The sequence below is a fragment of the Scleropages formosus genome, chromosome 23 (genome assembly GCF_900964775.1).
Source record: "Scleropages formosus chromosome 23, fSclFor1.1, whole genome shotgun sequence".
Taxonomy (NCBI): Eukaryota; Metazoa; Chordata; class Actinopteri; order Osteoglossiformes; family Osteoglossidae; genus Scleropages; species Scleropages formosus.
Window position 1 is genome coordinate 5,116,476 of NC_041828.1, and position 22,144 is coordinate 5,138,619.

At 49.2% G+C, this 22,144-nt stretch overlaps 1 protein-coding gene across 1 annotated transcript; it reads left to right on the forward strand.

The window, feature by feature from the left end:
* Positions 1 to 8,867: 8,867 nt before the first annotated feature.
* On the forward strand, positions 8,868 to 14,397 carry LOC108930368 (RNA-binding protein MEX3A-like). Its single transcript, XM_029248390.1, has 2 exons — positions 8,868 to 9,526; positions 13,178 to 14,397. Exons 1-2 carry the CDS (start codon positions 9,001 to 9,003, stop codon positions 14,296 to 14,298), a joined length of 1,647 nt encoding a protein of 548 aa, XP_029104223.1. The 5' UTR covers positions 8,868 to 9,000; the 3' UTR covers positions 14,299 to 14,397.
* The last annotated feature ends 7,747 nt before the right edge of the window (positions 14,398 to 22,144 follow it).

Consider the following 22,144-nt stretch of genomic DNA (forward strand, 5'->3'; position numbering starts at 1 on the left):
ACATACATACATTTTCTGAACCGCTTGTCCCATACGGGGTCGCGGGGAACCGGAGCCTACCCGGTAACACAGGGCGTAAGGCCGGAGAGGGAGGGGACACACCCAGGACGGGACGCCAGTCCGTCGCAAGGCACCCCAAGCGGGACTCAAACCCCAGACCCACTGGAGAACAGGACTGTGGTCCAACCCACTGCGCCACCGCACCCCCCCTAATTTGCATACACTTTGCTGCCATATGCAAACACACTTAGGGAACTTAATGAATTCCTGTGTTTGTTGTACATTTACATGTATTCATTTACCAGACGCCCTCCTCCAAAGCAACGTACATCTCAGAGAAACAATTTGTACATTGTGTCACCATGCAGAATATCTACATTTATTCATTTAGCTGATACTTTTCTCCAAAGCAACTTACAGCATTAAGGTATTTACAATTATTTACCTATTTATACAGCAGGGTCATGTTACCAGCACAATTTTTTTACCCAACTTTTCTAGGGTAAGTACCGTGCTCAAGGGTACTCCAGCCGTAGGTGGGGATGGAACCTGCGACCTTTGCATCCAAAGGCGGCAGCAGCTCTAAGCACTACGCCACCCGCCATCCCTCCAGACTAAATGGAAATGCCCGAATGCGTGCACTCCAAAAATGGGGCCCTAATAAATTCATTCCCTTACAAAACTGACTTCGGAGGACCATTTACACGCACCGCGTGCACACAGCGAACACGTTGCCCCACCTAAAATCTCTGCAAGTCTCACTTCAACGCGATGGTGTAACGAACTAAATGAAGGATTAAAAATTTTTAACCATTTTGGCATAAAACCTCGGACCAAAATACATCTTTCATAAACCCGACACTATGACTATGAGGTATTAAGTAGATTAAAAACCAGATTTGTAGTAAGATCTAGGAACCGAAATGCATTTGGATTATGACTAAAGTCAAGCGAACCGCAGTCATGCAACCATTTATAGCTTTGGCCGCACTCCTACCATAGCCATGGCAACCAAAAGTGATCTCTGTTGCTAACACTGTGTTTAGTTCCACTCTGGAAACCAATGCCTGTTACTACACACCAGCACTTTTTAAACCACAATAGCTGGCAAGCTTTGGAGGGGGCTGAGCGGAAAAACATGGTTTTACTCTGCAAGCTGTGGAGAAACGTGGATTCCGGAAGTGTGGAAGCACACTTCTTCGTAGGCGGACGCTGGAGTCTGAATTTGTGCAACGTGAAAAGAACTGCGGTATAACAATAAAGGACGTGGACTCGTCACCTGAAGGTGGTTGGTTAAAATCCCTGCAGCCCCCTTATTCTGGTATCCTTGAGGGAGGCGGGTGAACTCGGTTGTAAAATGCCCCAGTATATAAACGGGTAAAGTTGATCCAAAAATGCAGCTAATTGGGAACAGCAGTACCAGGGCTGGTCCTGGATGGTTCACAATCATCTGGATCTTTTGTTCTCTCTAGAACTATTTAAGCAAATCCCAGACTGGTGTCACTTGTTTCAAAAGCAAATCCTGTTACATACTGTAGTTTGTCTGGGCAAATCGGTGTTTCGTGGAAAGGCCGATAACATTCCACAAGGAGGCAACAGGAATGAAATAAGCCACCTTTGTTGGAAGAACCCCTGAAGAGCGGCACATTTCGAAAGGAACGCAAACCGAACCGTTTACACACACGGGGGTCCGGACAAAACCCCTCTTTTGAAACACAAAGTGGGACAAATAATGTAGCATTTTACAATTCAGAGAAGTGTTCATAAACTACAAATCAGAAGAATAAAAATTTTGTTAATTATTTGTCCTAAGGGAGTGTTTTCCTAGGGTGGTTTTATCCTACACTCACACACACGATACACCGGGTCCTTACCGGTAAAACGAGCCATTCGGCTGTTCTCTACGTTCCCTTCGTGCATCACCTTCAACATTGATGTACTTTGTCAGCTCACCGCTCACTGTCCCATTATGTGAAGAACCGCAGTCTTCAAGCAGTCATACCCCACCTTTACCTTGTGTTACACTGCTCTCAGGTGAGTTCCTAATAATTGACCGTGTTTACCTTATGCAAGTTCTGTCTTATGCAAACCCAGTTATTAAGCACCATGACTACAAACTGCTACAGATAAAATGTATCCACAACAAACATTAGAAAAAATTAAAATGTGCATTAATGCAATTTGCATTCAGTATTAAGGTGCAGAAGTGAATCTTTTTTGTGGAATCCTGAGGAAAACACCAAAGCATATAAAGAGGGTATGTCTGAATTAAGCGGAAAAAAAATGGCACAGCACGTAGGACCAAACTGAAACTACAAAAACAGTAACTACAAGCTAAACTATTGCAGTGAAGGGTTTAAAAAAAAGCCAAGTCCACGTGGCTTTAATCACTTTGTGCTCCACTGGCGCCTCGCCGTGTCTCTGTCGCCCCCTTGTGGCCAATAGACTGAACAGCGCGCACCGCTGTCTCGTCGTATCTCCGTCGCCCCCTTGTGGTCACTGGCCTAAACAGCGCACACCGCAGTCGCCTCCTCGTGAAAAATGGGTTATATGGATGTTGTTTTCTCCACCTTTCTAATACCGCTACGGCTTTACTGCCGATTGTGATTTACGACTCCTATCATAATTTAACTGCTACAGCTAACGACAGATGTACTGCTCCGAAACTGGTGTTTATGAGGAGTTTAAATTCAATGCAAATATAGTCGTATATTAATTCAGCGTGGGACGCGAGTCTAATCAGATCATGGGAAATGCGGGAAAACCCTTTTACCCGGTTTTTACCCAACTATTAGAACACCCCCAAATGTTGTGCAGACAAAATTTATAGTGGAAAAAACGAGGTTCTCTGCCACGCTGAAAACGACATGATGAATTCGGCTGAAAAAACGGCCCGTTCAAAGCTGAGCTTTTCGCTCGCTGTTACAATAAGCAACACCTTGGTTCTCTTGTAACAAGTGGTGCAAAGCCTTTGAAAACGTGGTGGGAGTCGTTGTTTGTTGCCATTTCTTACTATTACACTCTCCACTCATCTACTGGTGTTTTACACGTGTGCACTTTTTAATTGCGCAGTTGGTGACGGGTGTTTGGAAAAACTTTGCACAGGGTAATAAAGTACACGCAAAAACACTACTGTTCATACATACCCGTGGAGGTAGTATTAGGGCCCCGTGTTATTTCTGTCTCATTCAACATTTTGCTTTTACTTCCACGCCAAAAAGCGTCGGTGGTGCGCCGGCGCGGGGAGTGACCTGGAGCCTCCCCGGATAAGTAAATGTAAACCTTTATCGCCACATTCTTTCCTATTTTAAATTATTTAACAGCACCCAGGATCCGTCCTTATTTTTTGCTGTCTATGTATTTTTGAATGTGTTTTTTGTATAAGGTTTTATTTCACTATTTCTAAGGAAACTGCGCCCTCTAGTGGCAGCGCTCTGCACGCGCGCATCGGCTCTTTGCGAAGCCGCATCGATTTTTATTCTTTTATTTATTATTATATTCATTTTTAACACTTGAGGCGTGTCTCCTGCGCAACTTCCACTTCTGTGTGTGAGTTTCTTAATTTAGTATTTAGATGTTGTCTTAAAAAATGTATTTCGTTGTTCTCCCCTGGTTGCATCGAACATTTTGTGAATTGTAACAACTTAAATTGAGATTGCATTTATTTTTCTTTTTATTTATTTATTTAATATTTAACTTAAAAGAAATAAGCGTTGCAAAATAATTGTGGATTTGGAAGGACGACAAATGACTGGCTTCAGTCTTACACCTTAAACCATAACTGCAATTAATTAATGCTTCTACGAGATACCTAAAAAAAAGTAGTGTGTTAATGCACTTTGTTGTCTTCTGTATCACCGGTTGCACTATGAAAATTACAGCTGTGACGTCATCATATTAGCATCGCAGCCAGAAATGCGCTTCCTATATCAATGCTTTGTGCTGCGAAACCTCTTCACTTTGGAGGGACCCTGAGGAAGGTCCGGGGGAGGAGGCTGGAGGAGCATGTTTTATTGTCCAGCTGTGTTGGTCTCCAACAATCCAGATGTCCGGAGTAAATCTCACCCCTAATGAGGCAATTATTGCTACAGTGGCTACCTGTGTCTGTGTGAGTGCATTTATGTGTGACATCATGAGGTGATGTAAATCTCAGTCATCAGCAAGGGTGGTTCGCTGACATGAGCTCCCAGCGTTTGGCGTGATAAAGAAATTTTCGAGCGATGAGCTACTGGCCAAGTAAGGCGATGGTGTCACTGCGGGCACCTGAATCATGGCGCAATTGGCAGAGCGGTCATTCCTGTCTTTTTGGGACTCTTGTTTCCAATCCAAGCACGTGTATATGTGTGTGTGTGTGTGTGTTGTTTTGTATTTCTGCTCTGTACAGTTTGAGTATCAGGACATTATCTGTTTGCCGTCCTTCAGATCCTTTTCAGCTCAGGTTTGGCCCTTTTTCGGAACCGCTGTAAAAAGGCAGTGCTGCGAGAGCACGATGGAACATGCTGGAACACCGTCATGGTCACCAGTGGTACAGAAACTCCCTGCCAGTGGGTCAAACGAGAAAAGAGAGAGCAAGGCCTCCAGTAGTCCGTATTCGAGAATTACATCGAAGGACTGAGAGGAGACTCCCGGGCCTCGGTTGACGGGGCGGCTAACGGCGGTCACCCTGAAGTCGGCTCAGACCGCAACTGCAATTAATCAATAGTCAGTTTTGTCCGTCACCCCCGGTGGGGTATGAGCCAGAGAGGTCTGGCCTGTGCCTCCGCAACGAGAACGACTCTGAATAAAACGTAATTGATTGTCGAGTCATTAATGGGGCCGATTTTGGAGCAGCAGCAGTGCGGCGCATGCCACAGAGCCGTCGGTTGTCTTGCGGTAACAAGTGCAGCACCTCCTGCTGGCAGCATCAACTGTCCCCCGGGGGTCTGAGGAACACGGCGACAGCCGACGCCGGCAAACATCCGAATTGGGCCCAGACTGGGGACGCAGAACACAGACGAGTCCCAGGCGAGTCGCCGTGACAACACCGCCATCCCGACCCCCACGGTTCAGGAGGCCCTTACACCGGGACCTTGGGGGTGGGGGGAGCAGCCGGGAGGAGCAGGGGTCCCGCACACCATGGTCTCATGTCAGGACATCTGGGCTCCACGTGGGCTCTCTGGCCGGCGGATCGATCAATGCAATCGTCCCTTATAATTTGATTTAGCCCCTCCTGACTTATCAGGCCTCCATAGCGCCACCTCCCCCCCCAACACAGTGTGACAGTGTTTGCGTACGGTTGCTTAGTACACTCCTTTTACCCATAAGGACACAAGTGGAGGACAGAACATTCTAGAGAGAACCTGTATATGCAGTTGCCATGTCGACCTCTACTTGAGGACACTTCACCACAACGGTAACGACAAGCGGAGGAAAGAAACGTCGAGAGCAGCTAGGTGCGTGTTCGCGTGGAGGCCCTCGCCCAGCAGGATTCCCCCTGGCACCGGTTCGAGCGCCAGCCTCACACTCCGCTGCCTCACGCTCATCCTGCTTAGGCGCGTCGGACAAGGAGACGCAAGCTGTGCTTCAGCCGGCAGAGCTCAGCGGCTCCTCACAGATGGTCCAATAAGGCGGGAGACACACGCGGCCAAAAAGGAGGGAACGGCCGCAAAGGGGTGCGGAACCGGGAGGCGAAAGACCGGGGACCGGGCCCACCGGGACCCTCTCCGGCGAGAGCAGGAGGCGCCGCAAGCTGAGGGACGCGACCTCTTGGGCACACTGACACTGTGACAAAGAGCCTGGCCCCACTCCATGCCCCGGTCTCTCTCTCACACACACACACACACACACACACACACACACACAGCCAATCCCTCATGGATCCTTTACCCCCCTCCACTGACCCATGCTGTTGTGCTGCTCTTGTTGTCCTTTTTTTGGTCTCGGGACATCAGGGCTCGTGGACGGATAGAGTTAATCCTGACATCGATCTCAGAGGAACACGGTTAGACACCCCAGGGGACACCCCCCCTCCAAATTAGCGCCCGGGGTACGTGTCTAGACAATGATTATGTCCACGCAAACTACACGCGGAAAGGACATCATCGTGCCCCGTGGAGCGCAGACACCTTCCTCTGAGTGAAAACAGGGTAAAATGCGCGTGATCCACAGTGGTGGCAGTGACCTTCTCTGCGGGGACGGGATGCGCGCGTCTGTGGGCGGGGGTTGGGGGGGGGACGGGAACGGGGTTATCCGCGCGCAAACATGGCAGCACGTGGCGCGATCCCGGAGTCTGCAGCAAAACAATGAGCAGTCTGCGACCGCGCGCCGCTCAATAAGTCCATAATAAATCCCGATAAATCCGAACGAATCCACTGTCCTCGCGAGGGGGACGGGAATTTTGAGACGCTCTGATTTATTGCCGCTCCCGAGCTGCAGAATTCCGCTCCGGCGGGGAAAACACGGGAGACGCGCTCTACACTGGCTGGTACACTGTACACTATACAGTGTAAACTGTACACTGTAAACTATATACTACGGTGGGAGGCACAGCGAGTTGCGCTGCTGTCTCATGGCGCCTGGTTGGTGCGAGAGAACAGGGGTTCGATCCCCACTCAGTCTGCGTGGAGTTTGCATGTTCTCGTATCTGTGTGCGTTTCCTCTAGGTGCTCTGGTTTCCTCCCACAGTCCCAAGGCATGCTGTTCAGGTTCCCCCATAGTGTGTGAGTGACAGAAAGAGTGTGTGTGTGTGTTCCACTGATGTATGGATGAGTGACCCAGTGTAAGTCATGTATCTAGCAGTGTAAGTCACCACGGTGAACAAGGTGTGTGGGCTGATGACACTACAGAGAGTTCAGTGGAAGTCAGTTTGGAGAAAACAGAAAAGCCTCTGCTAAATAAATAAATGTAAATATACAGTACGCTGTACGTACTCTGCCCGTTATTTTACGTACATCATCTTACACCGACTTCCTCCACATTTTGCACAGTCATATTTACCTAAATTATATTATTTCATAACAGTTCATCTGAATTCCCTTTGCTTATATTGCACTTTTTCTGCGTTTAACGTACAGTAACAGTATCTTTATTGTGTGTTATTATATTGACAATAAAGTCGCTGCGCGCGTGCCGATTGGGTTGCACTGAAGGCAGGGTGTGTGTGTGTGTGTGTGTGTGTTTTATGATTATTGTGCTGCTCGTGGAAACCAGCTATTCACAGCTCCTCGGGACTCCGTCAAGCTCAATTTTGGGTGGCGTTCAGACCGCGCTAATCTGGTTATCTGGTTATCCGGCTACAGCTGGTTATCCACTGCTAACCACGTCCACGGCACGGCTCTCTGCGGGAGCACGAGCCCGCACCGCGTGGCTTCCGCGCAGTACACACACCTCTGCGTTTTATGGCCCCATAAAGCAGCGACGGCTCTATAAAGCCCCTCGGTCGGGCACCCGCACGGGTTCGCAGAGAGAGAGAGAGCTCCTCCGCGTGCGCGGGCACGCGCTTGTCTTGTGTACAAGTCACACACTGTCGTTACTGTAAATGGGTCTGTAAGCATGACGTTACACACAGTGAGTGACAGATACATGATCCGCATGCTGCTGCATCGTAACCTTTCAGATATTAAAGTGGACCAGTATTAACCCGTGCGCTGTGGTCGTGTACAGTCCGCCACTCATCATCATCATCATCATCATCATGCTCATCAGTGAGTGAGTGAGTGAGTGAGTGTATTTACTGTGCGCGCGCCGCTCTTACAGTATGACAGTGTTACCTCAGTAGTACGAGCGCCGACGGAGTGCCGCGGAGCTACTAGATGTACTATTGATGTAATATTGATGGAACGAGCGGCGCAGTCGCGTTATGGTCGCTCTCGTTACTATTAATGCCGTTCATGTGTCTAGAGGGTCCCGACCGGGCGTCTACACGCAGCCAGGCGTGGCTTCTGCCCAGCGGGGCGGTTCCTGTGTTGCGCGAGGGACCGGGGGGAGGAGGGGGGAGTAGGGGGGGGGTAGTGGGGTGGCGCGAGAGGCAGCTCTTTGTTGGAGTCTTGAGCGCGAGCGCAGGCTGGGCTCCGCTGACTGGAAATGAATTGTTGTGTGTATATGTTGACATTTTTAAAAAGCTACAAGATGCTCCCAAGGAGTTCCCGGAGTGTCCTGCTGTCACACCGCCCAGCGACACACATCATGATCATCACTGTTCCACACACACACACCCCGGCACTGACCTTCTCTGCAACCCCACTGTATACATATATTGGGGAGTGTGTGTGTGTGTGTGTGTGTGTGTGTGTGTGTGTGTGTGTGTGTGTGTGTGTGTGTGTGTGTGTGTGCGCGCGCGTGCGTGCTTGCGGGGGGAGGGGGTAGTGGGATTAGGATTTGGTCTCCCCTGGTCACGCGAGCTCGTGCCAAAAGAACAACAGCCGTAATTTCATCTGAGGAAAAACAAGTTGTCCACAAGCGCGCGCGCGCCCGCTTCCAGCAGCTCGCTTCCGTCGGCCTGCCACGTGCCCTCTGCAAAAATGTGCCTGCACGCGAGTTTATTTTCATAACCTGATAAATAAAGTGTGCGTTTTGCCCTCGGCGGGTGTGCGAACGTCGCGCTCCAGGGTTCCGTTTAAAACACAAAGCGCCACCAGAACAAGTGGATTCGGAGAGTCGCCCCTCGCGGACCTACAGCCCCTAGACAGTGCAGGAGCGCGCGGCGGACGGCATGTCTGCATTGGGGGGGGTGGCGGTGGTGGAGTTGGGGTGGGGGGGCTGTTGGGGGGGGGCTGTTAAAGAGACGGGGCGGAGCCAATCATGACCTCGCCCTTCACCGCGAAGACAACCGTCCCCTCCTGAGCCCACGATAAGCGAGGAACGCGCAGGGAGCGCGCGCCTTGTGGAAAGAGAGGGCGTGGCCGAGGGCGGGGCGACACGAGAGTGGGCGGAGGAAGAAGGAGGTGGGCGGAGTGTCGGCGCGCGAACGCTGTTTCTCGAGTCTCTTTCTCCCCGTCTTTGTTTCCTACTCTTTTGTTAGCCATGCCGAGCCTGCTCGTGCTCGCAGGCATCATGGAGAAGAACGGGGGCTACGGCGGCGATCTGGCCGTCTCCGGCTTCGGGGCCGAGGGGCTGCTCGTGCCGCCCGACGAGGAGGAGGACGACTCCCGGGCGCTCCGGGTGGCCCTGGGCCAGCTGTCGCTGCTCGGTCTCGGGGAAGCAGAGGACGGCGGTGGTGGCGGCGGCGGCGGCGGCGGTGGCGGCGGAGGAGGAGGAGGAGTGGGAGGAGGAGGAGGAGGAGGAGGGGGTGGCGGCGGAGGAGGAGGAGGCGGTGGCGGTGGCGGGACGCCCGCATCTGGAACCCCGGACCGCAGCAACAACAACAACAACAATCACAACGGCGGCATGGCGGGAGGCGGCGGGGACGCGGCGCTGCTGCAGGGCAAGGGCAAGCTGTGCGCGCTGTACGAGAGCTCCCCGTCGGAAACGAAGGCGCGCGGCTGCAACATCACCGAGTGCGTGCCCGTCCCCAGCTCCGAGCATGTGGCCGAGATCGTGGGGCGACAAGGTAAAAAGACTCCCGTGCGTGCTCGCGCGCGCTGACTCTCTTCCGTTGCGCTCCCACGCGGCAGTGAGACAAGTGGCCAGCCGCGGTAGTTGTCGCGGAGCGGGACTGTTTGTTGCTCCTCTTTGTTGCTGCCGTCCCGCCTAACCGTCGCAGCGCCGCTACTCGCGTCGAAAGGCGCGTCCCCAGGCGTTACCCAGAGAGAGAGAGAGAGAGAGAGCGAGGCAGGCAGGCGCGCGCTTAAAGTGAGCACGAGGCGCGGCGCGCTACACCGTAACCGTCCTCCTCCTGTGCCTGTGTCTCGTGCGCGGCGCAGACAATGAGCCGCGGCGGAGCGCGCGCGGGCACGGCAGCGTGTCGCGCCCGCTCCCTTTGTCATGTGAAACTTTGAAAGGACTCGTCTCGATAGCGCGGGTCTCCCGCGCGCGGCGCTCGGCTCGCGCTCTCTTTGTCCACATGATCTAAGTAAATGAATCGCTTACAGCGGAGTGGATGCTCCGTCCGTGGGCGCAGTTCCGCGTGGCACGTGCCGCTGTGACAACAAGGGCGCCGAACGATCCCATGTTGTCGTTATTAATTTAACATTAAGTGGGATTCGCTGGGATAATAAGGAGTGTGGGGAGCCCATCGATTGCCCACGTGTCCGTCCGTTTTCTGTCGGCTGGAAGGGAAACTGGACAAATACTGGAATGTGTTATAAAGGAAATAATAAAACAAATGAAATGACAAAGAGCAGAGCAGACTGAGGGCTGAGCTTGAGGGCTGAGCTTGAGGGCTGAGCTTGGGTGCTTCCCACCGCCACCAGAGGTGCCCCATCGGGGGCGCCCCGGCCAGCCCCTCGCCTTCCTGGCCGTCGCAGTTTGACCCCTGCGACCGCAGCACAACGGTGCCCTTTCTCTGCAGGCTGTGTTTTGTGTCGCTGCCGTTGCCATCGATGGCTGGGTCCCCGTCCCCATGGCCTTGGGCTGGAGGGATGGGATGGGATGGGATGGGATGGGATGGGGTGGGGTGGGGTGGGGTGTCAGGGGCAGCTGAGGAGGTCGGGGGTGCGAGAGCTCAAAAGGAGGCACGCCCAGTAACTCAATGCAGCACCCCTGCGTCCCAGCCCTGGGAGTGCTCGGCGACTGTAGACTGAAACAAGACCCCAGACCGAAGCCCGCCTTTCTCTCTCCTCGCTGCACAGCGTATTCATGTCCCCAAATCCCACACACCTTGCAGCACTTGAGGGAAGCACAGATTGTGTTTTGTTGTGCTAATAAGTACTCGCATTTAAGCATTTACCTGTCAGGTTATTTTGAAGCCTGAATTTTAATAACAAAGACAGACGAATGGCAAATCCATAAAAAGAGATTCTGGAGAGGAAGGAATTTGTCTCCCGTACATACTTTTGACAATTAACTTTGGCCTTATGTCAGTTTCCTGCCAGACAGTTGGGATATTTGCCTTTTCAAAGGGAGAAAGACTTGTTCTTTGTCCCAAACTGTTTGATTGGTCTTAAATTACAGCAAGTATTACACTTATTACTGCTTCCTCTGTCTGGCCACAATCACAGGTGCTTTGACTGGAAAGGCCAGTTGACACCAAGCACACGCTGACAGTAATGACCATTTGGACCGTAGTCCCCATTCTAGTGGGATAAGCAGAAGTTGCAGCTGACTTACCTTGAAGAAGTGACCCACACACACACACACGCATATTTCTAACAGCACTTGTGCAAATCATTCCAAACCGTTAACGCGTAACATTTGAGGCTACTTGTGTTTTAAGTCGCCGTGTTGCTTCTAACGATGCCTTATTACTCCAGTCAACAAGTGTCGCTGCTCAAAATGCTGTAAACAGAGTTGGCTTGTCACCGAAACGACTGCGTCGCCTGATCAGTCGAAAGCGATTGATGCAGGGTGCGTTGCACTGGTTTCCCGTATTGCCGATGCTGACTGCGCATTCTGCTGGGCTCACTTGCTCCGCTCTGCGAAGCGCACAGTTAACACACCGCTGAATGGTTTGCTCGGCACTGTTGGAAGGGTGTGTTTGCATTTGCCTGATAAACAATGAGGAAAACGAAGAGCGGAGGCGCGCGGAGGCTCGCGGAGCACTGTCCGGACGGGCCATCTGCGATCCGCGACTCGGCAGCTTCCGCAAGTCACAGTCTGCGCAAGGTCCCCCCTCTCCCCCTCCTCTGAGCCATCGGGTCGGTTGGGGGGGTAGGTGACAACCTCGCATTTGGAGGAATCCAAACTCCCACTGGCCGTTGGCTGCTCATTGTGCGGCTCCGACGTCCTGTGAATGGGCTGCGGTCTGGGGAGGCCCAGCGAACCGGACAAAGGAAGGAGCGAACGAGGGCCGAACCGCTCCTGCCCGTTGTTGTTCACGCGGGATTCTGCAGAAACGCTTTAACTGCCACCATGCGTTGTTGTGGCTGCACCACGGAGCTGCGCCGTGCTTCGGTTTGCGCTTCGCCGCTGGAGATGCGCGAGAGCATCCCGCACGGCCTCCTCACTGACACGGCATTAAGCGTTCGCTTCCCGATGAGACCGTGCGTGATCCCACGGACTGCAGCAAAAGGTGCGACTTAGGGAGCAAAGCTAAAATCAGAACGGGCACGCCCATTCCCCCCCACCCCACACACACACACACACACACACACACACACACACACACACACACACACACACACACACACACACACACACACACACACACACACACACACACACACACACACACACACACACACACACACACACTGGGACTATTAATGTTAACCCTCTGCAGCACCCAGCACTTATAAATACCCTGGTCTTTGTCGCCCGTGTTCTAGGCTTGAAGGGGCGTCAGGTGGATGGGCGGTGCTTTTGATAGATGGATCGATAGATTGACAGACAGATGGAAAGTATTGATTCTGTTGGTTTTTGCCGTTCCAGTTGTGACAGAAGCTGTGATATAGTCGGGCTCAGCTACTCTTAAAGTGCTCAGGGCAGCATGTTCTCATGACCCTGGCGTGAGCGGAAAAAAACGGCGTATCAACACAACTTACCTGGCGCTGTGGGTCTGGGGTTCGCTGTCCTCAACGCTCATCCTTGTTGAGTCGCGTGAATTTTTCGTTTTCAGACAGTTAAAAACATTCGTATTTTCGCAGTAGGACCTCTCCTGTTAGGCAACGCCGTTGAAGATGTCACTGGGGGAAAGGAGTCCGGCAAATTCCGGCCCAAGCCAGTTTTGATTGAAGGGAGAAGCGACATGGTGACAAGATCTGCCGAATGTGCCACTGGGGCCTCGCAGCCTGTCGATTGGTGGGGACACGCTGATGTAACGCAGTACCCTGTCCTTTCGACATGCTACGCAATGGGACTCTTGGGGAAACAGCTGAGATTCAGCAAAATAAGTAATTTAATGAAATATTTCATCTTTAGAATAATTTAAAGATCAGGTAAATCTAATGAAACGGTGTTCGTCTCGCTTTCCATCCACCCCTTTCCAGAAAGTGCTGATCAGAGCGTGTGTGAAGTGCCTTTGTTTGTTTGTTTTCTGTTGCAAAGCTTCCTGGCCAGTTTCTTCCTCCAGGTATCTGTCATACCTGCTGCTGGGATGAAAAGAGCCTCAGGTCCATCAGCTCCATTCACCACCACCCCCCTATGTCTCTGTCCCATGTCCCAGGGTGCAAGATCAAGGCTCTGCGTGCCAAGACCAACACGTACATCAAGACCCCTGTGCGTGGCGAGGAACCCGTGTTCCTCATCACGGGGCGCAAGGAGGACGTCTCCCTGGCACGGCGCGAGATCATATCTGCCGCGGAGCACTTCTCCATGCTGCGAGCGTCCCGCAACAAGCTGGGCGTGTCCTTCGGTGGCTCCCCACCCGCCCCGCTGCCCGGCCAGACCACCATCCAAGTGCGGGTGCCTTATCGTGTGGTAGGGCTGGTGGTGGGCCCCAAAGGCTCCACCATCAAGCGCATCCAGCAGCAGACTTGCACCTACATCGTCACGCCCAGCCGTGACCGCGACCCCGTTTTTGAGATCACTGGCTCGCCCAGCAACGCAGAGAGGGCTCGGGAGGAGATAGAGTCTCACATCGCCTTCCGCACCGGCGGGCTGCATGACCTCAACAATGAGAACGACTGCCTGGGGCCCGAGGGCGGAGGAGGGGGCGGCGGCGGCGGCGGCAGCGGCGGCGGCCTGGACAGCCGACTGCAGCACGTGTGGAGCGTCCAGGGAGGGCAGCGCAAACCGCTCGCCAGCAGCTACCGTCAAAACTTCTCCGACGCCTTGGTCAGTGGTGGCGGCAGCGTCGGGGGACTCTACGGCAAGGCCGGTGACTTCGCCGGCAGCAGCGAGAAACCGTCCTCCTACTTTGGCTCAGACGGGAGCCCGTGTTGGGGCGACCCCGAGTACTCCAAACAGGCAGCCTACTACACCCAGCAGCGCTCCAAAAGCTTTGGCGGTCTCCCTCTGCTGGCCAGCCGGCTGTCGCCGGGCCTCCCCGAGCCGGGCTCCAGCACCGCGGCTGGCGGTCCGCCCCACGCCCAGGCCCGGCGCGCCCACAGCGAGCCCATTTCGGCCAGCGCGGGCTTTCCCGGCCGCCTACCGGCTGCCGACTCGCCGCCTGCCGCGCCCCGGGACTGCATGACCTGCTTTGAGAGCAAGGTGACGGCCGCCCTGGTGCCTTGCGGACACAACCTGTTCTGCATGGAGTGCGCCATCCGCATCTGCGAGCTGAGCCACCCCGAGTGCCCCGTGTGCCACGCCTTGGTCACTCAGGCCATCCGGATATTCTCCTAAAGCCTCAGCCGCCTCTCTCCGTTCTCTTCTTAACCTCCTTTTTTAAATCATCTTCTTTTATACAGTTACCACCGTTCTGGGGTTTTTTTTTTTTTTTTTAATTTTTTTTTTTATTTTTTTTTTTCCAAAAAACAATAAAAACAGTCAGAAGGCCCTGCTTGTTTTACTAAAATTATATAAATATTTTTAAGATTTCTTTATATATATATTTTATAAAAAGTTTTGTTTATAAAAGAATTATAGGATCTAGATAGCATTTTCTTTTTGGCCATCTCAGTAACTAGATGGTGCAGCGAGAGGGAGAGGTAATGTGAACGTTATACTTTGATTTCAATTTTTATTTTTGATTTTCCAAGTGAAGCAGCTTCGCTGTGGACGGTGACGGCGGTACGGCAGCTGGCATCTGGATGTGGGCAGCTTTTGTCCTTCTGCAGAAGCTCATTTGGGCTCAAGGAATATTCAACAAAGAACTTTTTTTTTTGGAGGGAGCTGGGGAAGAAAGGGTCTTAAAAACGGTACGATACAGGAAAACGGATGTAACCTTGACGCGGCTTTCGGTTGGGTTTGGGAGCCGTTTAATACACCCGGCCGGCGGCCCTGAAATGGGTCCTGTTGATTTTGTTCCAGTGGTCCTCCCGCCATCCGATCCCCAATTTAAAAAAAAAACATTCACATTTTTCTTTTTTTTTGACGTAAGGCGACTGAGCACCTTGTTGAGGATCGTCCGTGTTAACTCGTGGCGAAGAGGACCTGCCAACCAGCAGCTCACGCGACTTCCCTGGAAACAGAAATGGTTGGATATTCTGTTATTTTTTTTTAAAAAATACATTTTTTTTGTTCTTTTTTTTTTGTCTCTCGGGGTCTTTTTCCTTTTTCCCCGCAGAACAAAACATCGAGGGCAAACCGCACCCCCCGCACCCCCGCCCGCTGCCCCTCCACAGGCCTCCTCTCAGCTCTCCGAGCGGCGCAGCACAAGCAGGTGTTTTGCAGGGATCCCGACCCAGGTTTTGTTTCCACTTTATCCGCATGCGGCCCGTGTCGGAACGGCGCCGCCCCTGCCGCGCTTTGTGTCCTCGCAGCGGTCGTTCCGATCAGCCGCGTGGCCCGGTTCGGACTCGGCCCGGTCTGCGGACAAGCGATAATTAGCGGAAGGAGCGGGCCCAGGTGCGGGCAGCGGGAGGGCAGGCGGGGGTTACGAGTCCTTTTCGCCATCTCGGTGTCCGGCGGAGCTCTGCCGCTGCTCCTCCCCCACCCTCCGCTGCTCCTGGCCCTTCGGTGGGGGCAGGATGGGGTGCAGCTGGGCTACGCCGGGCAACTCTCCTCCCCACCTCCCCCCTGGTGCTCTGAGCCGTTGCCTCGTGGGAGTTCGGCTCCCTTTGTCCCGTGCCGCAGAGAACCCTCGAGCACAGCGACCCGTCGGGGGAACCAAATGTTCGCCGTCAACATTTTACAAAAGTAGGGGTGTGTGTTTTTCGAGCAGCGAGGCGGGACACCGCATGTTCACGTTACCGCGGACTGGTACAGGCACAGAGATTTATATTCGTAATTAAATACTCAGCGAAAGGAGAGTTTCTTGTCTAGGGCATATTGGAAATTAACGATTAGGAAGCGCACTCGCATCACACTTTGGAGGAAGTTTCTTTTCGGCCGCTCGGCGAGCAGATGCCCTCCCGCCACCCCGGCAAAATGGTGGCCCCGACGAAAAGGGCCACGGCTCAGAGCTCCAGGATTGAATGTGAACATTGTGACTGACAGGGAGGCTGAAGGAAAGCGCTGCTCGGCCTCCATTTGCGTGGAATCAAATTACACACCCGCTTTCCTCGCGCTCGGCATCTGTGGGGGTGTGTGGTGGGGTGGGGCACAGGGAAGGGGGGAAGAAAGGCACTGGGGCAAGAAAAGGGTGTACTTTTCCCCCTGAAAGGGCCACTCTCTTGAACGAGACAAAAAAGATTTTTTTCTCCCATCCCTTTTCGAGGGTTTGCTCAGTTGCTCCAGAGAACACGCAGCCGTTTGTGTGCGATCAGGCGCGGTGAGCCAACCGAAGGTAGGACGATCTCGGCTGCGACGTCGAAGGACACGGTTCGGCAAAACGCGAACGCTGCCCTTGCAGTTCTGTGGCTCCGTAGAATCGTACGTTTGCGCGAAAGGCGTTTTAACCGAAGGACGGTTGAGCGACGCATGGATGCGGTAAAGTGGGCGGCGAAATTGGTTCCGAAGCGATTTGTCCAAATGAACTCCCTTTAGTGTTTGTTTATCCTGGCAATTTTACTTTTGTAGGAAACATAAGGTGTGACGAACATTTTGAAAAAGATGGATACGGCGGAACCGCCTCTACAGCGAGCCCTGCATTTTGCGTTCGACTCAACGTCGCCGAAAATTATTTTATCGTTTAATTATTTTGAAGATACAAAATAAATAACAATTGCAATTGGTGTTAAATTAAAAAGGATGTGGAAACAGAGAGTAGGTGGTATTTTAGCTGGTTACATTTCAGACATTTGTAGTACTTTATATACAAGAAAGCACCTTATTACTTAAATAAGATACTGAAACCAAACTAACTAAGGCAGGTAAATAATCGGCTGGGTACTTACAATAACAAATCCATCAAAAAATGTAGGTCTTCAGTTCTGGGGATTTTGGGTAAATTTTGCATTTCTGAAAATAAAACCGAAATAACCGACACAATCATAATTCATGCCATCTGGGCTATCAGAGAGACTGCACTGTAAATCGGGAGTATAGTCAAGGTTCGGTGGGAGTCTCGTACTCATCAATATATTGCAGATTTTACCGCTTGGTTTGCCAACTCGCACAGAATTCAGATTTTCACAATACGAGGTACGGACGAATACTTACGATGTATTTCTGGTTGCCAGCCGACCCAAAAATGAAATGAGAATACACTATAATGAAACGGTGAAGCTCTGATGTTAAAAAAAATCACACATACACACACACACACACAAGCACACATAGTATCTTCACACCAGCATGACTGGCCATTGAGGAAGGCAGGCCTCAACAAACACTGTGGGTCCATTTCCAGGTCCGAACCTGGTGGATCTCGTCAATAAAGGGACTCCATAGGTGTAGCGTAGGTGGTATATTGTAAAAACAAGTTAATGCTGTTAAAATTAACACGGTGAGTCTTGCGTATATTAATCGTAACGTGGAACCGCGCTGGTGTCACGCCAGAAGCATTCCGGTCCTTCCACCCCAATAAACTATCCGTCCGACTTTGCATATTCTGGCGTACAATATTTTTCTAAAGCGCAAACCACAAGAGCAAATAGCATAATTGTGTTTTGTGTATCGTTTTACAGAAGCAATAACTCAAATGAGAGAAACAAAAATGCATAATTTTGGTAAGCACTTAACATCCAATGCAAGACTACGTGTCGGTCTTAGAGCACAAGCACTAAAAATCCTCTTTAGGATTGAGCGTGAATTCTCATTCACAGTTTCGCTTACTGTTAAGCAAGCAGTTGCAGCAAAAACCAACACACAACAAGCATTCAGACAGAGGCCTTTCAAGGCTCGGGGAAAATCAGACAAAGAAACGATGTTTAAAAAAAAAAAAAAGAAACGCAACACAATACACATGAAAACCAGTAAAACAAATAAAAGGAAAAAAAAAAAAAAAACACACAAAAAATGTAGGAATGGCTTTTCAGCATTTCATTACGGTTTACTAATCACTGCTTTCATAGTCTGCAATAGTATGTCCGGTCATATCCTCCGCTTTAGATTGCGTTTGTTGTTCCAGATGAGATGCACTTGTTGTTTAGATACTTAGAAATAGCAGAAACAATCAGCAGACTCTTTCTGAATACTTATGCTTGTCATGTTCTTTGCTTTGACATATTTCAACATGTTCAAATTAAAATATTGTTTTTGTCCACTTCTTTTGTACCTCAGACTGGGAAATGTTAAAATATACTGCAAAGGTGGGGGGGGGGGGGGGGGGGGGTAGACATGAAAGCCTTTTCTGGTGATAGAAGGGAAAATTGCCATTTAAATTGTTTACCGCTTATCGTGGTTAAATCCAAGCAAAATTCTGCGTCGCTGCGGCCACGTGGGGCACAAACGCCAGCGCGTTTTGTTCTTTCGGCACTGCTGAAATCATACAAAGCACAATGTTACAAGATGACTGGAAGTAACAGAGGTGGAGGAGAAGATTGCCGATGTCATGGATGAACTCGTGTTTTAGAGTAGCGCTGCGGAGTGACAGTTGAACCTCCAGCAGGTTTTCAGGAGGAAACTGTAGACATTAATGTGAGGACTCATTAACGTGGCGCTGAATATGTGTGTGTGTGTGTGTGTGTGTGTGTGTGTGTTTGCGTGTGCGCGCGTCCGTACGACAGGTCTGAATAGCCAAGCAAACACTGGATTAGGTGAGGATACAGAAAAGCGGCCCGTCCCACTGCGTGCAGGAGACCCCGTGTTAAGCCGGAAGGGGTCCGAGTGCCGGTGCTCGGTCACTCTGTGCTTTACTTATGTTTGTCCTGGTTACTCCGACTAAAACTGTGTTAAACTTGACCGGATTGAGTTGATCAAAGCCCTTTTCCTTGCTGTCACAGAGAGTGGACACAGATGCCTTGACTTAGTTATTGAGCCAAATGTACCACTTTGGAAAAGTAGCATTTATTAAACCTTTATTATATGACATTTACTTGCATTAAGAGGGAATATCCCCGTTGTAATAAATATACTGTCATATGTATTATGGTATTCAATAATATAACTGTTTCAGTGTTTTTAAACCTTTTTATGATATTTGTTATAGTTGATGATGACATTGTTTTATTAGAACTTCAATAAGATTGTTAGTGTCACATTAAAAAGTATCTTCATTTTCATTTACAGATTTGCTACACAAACACGGACAAGTGACGGTAGCCAAAGAATTAAAGGGCAGAAATGAGACAGAATTTAAGGAAAAAAATTAATAACGTGTAATTTATTTTAAGTCTTAAGCTTATTATTCTGTGAAATACTTTAGCGATAGTAAAAAAAAAAAATAAAAAAAAAATAAAGAAAAATTAAATGTCAAAAGTTTATATGTTTTGCTTACGGTGATATTTTACCAATTACAATCTGGTGGACTGAGAATTGCATTTGCCTTTTTAGAAAGCCATTATTTCAGTAGTTTTAAGAAAAATCTGTCACTGGTCAGTGCTTTATTACTGCTTTTTTCTGGACTCACTCATGAGATTCTTCTATGGAATATTCATGTTTTTTTTCCCTAAAGCATCTGCAGCAAACATCCACGGAAACATCTCCAAAGACTTAAATCTAAAGACTAACGTATTATTTAATCTGAGCCAATTATTTAGGCTTTTAATCTTGCTTTTACTAAAGTTATATTGTTAGAAATAACGTCATATGTTAAGCTAGTAGGAAGGGGAGGGTTGGGGGTTTTTAATGTTTTTACTGGTGTAATTCCTGTAGAAGTGTCACTTAAGGGCTAGCCAGTTGCTGTTTTTTTCCTAAATAAAAGTGGGAAAGTTGAACATCTATTTAAATCAGTTAATAACTTGTGAAACCTCAATATCAATATTGTAATTATTTCCTTTATTTAAAGAAGAACATAGTGGCCTATAGCAGAGAATAAGGTTATTACTGTAGATCATGAAAGGTTTTAAAAAAATTCTACACAGATTTATGGCATGAACCTACTGGTGTTCATTAGGTTACATCCACTTTTCCAAATGAACAAAGAGTTTTTGGCTCAATCTTCGCTTCGGTTCCACGCTTACGGATTATATATTGAGCTCTATGTACGATCTTCAGTCTTACGTGATTGAGTTTGTGTCTCCCGTTCATGTATTAAGTGTTAAAATCATTTCCATAATAACAGTGAAAGAAACACATTAAATATTAATATATTATTATTGCTACCAAACCAGATTTCCTTCTCATTGACAAATAAAGACAATGCCTGTGCAGGAATCGTGATTAAGACGTGATTGTAGAGTAACGGAAAACATTGACTTTGGAAATGTCCTTCAGGAACGACGTTTTTCCAAATGGTCTCGACATTCAGACAAGACATGCGCATCATGCATTTGAATGTAGAAATGTCCATCGAAGCAATGCACTCCATCATGTGAATTATTCATCAGACTGTTTTCTTTTATGACTAGTTCATGAAAGGAGGCCAACAGAACATGTTTGGGTTAAACATTTGTAGAAAGCAAAAACAAAAAAAAAAACAAAAAAAAAAAAAAAAACATTTTACAGTTTCGTAAATTCTATTTTGCTAACATGGGTTATTACTAAGAGTCATAAAAAAGTTAATATCTGGATGGTATTTATGAAAATTAAAGAAATGTCTTAAGATGTTGCTCATACTTTTTCTAATACAAAAAAGCATTAATATATTTCTAACAGGGAGCTGGTTTTTAGGAAAAATTAAAAAAATAAAAAGTTTTATTTATGAAAGTTAAGCAAATCATTCAGATTATTTATATCTCACTGTTATAGGAATAAGTGGTTGTGTGTGCTGTTGATAGTTTATATTTTAATCTCGATAATGCAACATTTTAAAGGCTGTCCTGTGCATTTTTTTGGAATTAGGATTAAAAACATACTGATACAGTGATAGAATTTTAATGCCTTTTTGTTTCACTGAGCATTCAGGCTGTTCTACTCTTGAGATAGCATCAGCAGCATTCTTTCAAAAACTTTATTTTTGCAGAATTCTTAAGTAGCATTTAAATGAAATAAGTGCAGGTGATTTTGCTAACAAGTTCTAAATTATGGAAGCGCTTAAACCCTTTAACTGTGGCTCTCAGTGAATCAAAAATGCACATTGTTATATTTATCTTTATTATAGAGGATATTATTCTAACCTTTTAATGGAAAGAGTAAATATTAGATTTTTTTTAAAACAAGTTCCCGTATCCCTCGCTCATCATGAAACACGGAAATATTAAATGCTCTTACTTGCTCTACAACGAACGTACGGCCCGTGCTCCAATTGTGAAACGAACATCGGTTTGGAGCACCTGAGCGCGAAAAGCATTGTAGTATTCGTGGTTACATGCGTGAACTCATTCACTCACATTCCTATACACACACACACACAAATACGCTATCCGACAGACACGTTAAAGCCTTAAAGAGCAGTTCAGGACACCGTCCAGAACGTAACCTGGACTCTTCCGGATACGTTCCATCCAGCTACATTTCCCTGAGGGCTTTTGGGAAGTGCGCACGCAATATGTCGTAAATGTTTGGGTAACACACACGAGCACATGCACACACACCCATACATATCCATACTAGTTTGCATGTTTCTTGTCATGTGGCCTAGATTGAAGGGCTGGATAGGCATTGGCCATCCGCTCTTGTAGATTACCATGTTAGGCTAATAAGTAGACAACCAAGGGATCATTTAGTAAGGGGCATCAACGGCGGTGGTCCATCAGGCTCTTTCAGTCCCTATGCGCTCCATACATTTCAATAGATGGTGGCGTGTAGCAGTGCAGCATTATCTTGCTACTTAACCTGTTTTGACAAGTACTGCTATTGCTGTTGGTGTCACGTGGGGGGGGGGGGGGGGGAAACTATATGATATAGGCAAAAACCCACTGGCTTCATCACACCACAATATCGATTTTTCTCGACCCTGCTGAGCGTTGAACCAACACCGACTCCCCCCAAATGTGTAGAACCTTCGCCGTTCAAACCTTTCTCCGAGTTCGGGGTGTCCATGGTGCCACTTTCACCCCCATTTAGGTTATCAAGGGTTGTTCATGTGGGGCAATAATACCGTATGGATTTGTGGGACAGCGCAGACTTTTGAGACTGAAACTGTCCGACGGACCTACCGCTGCCA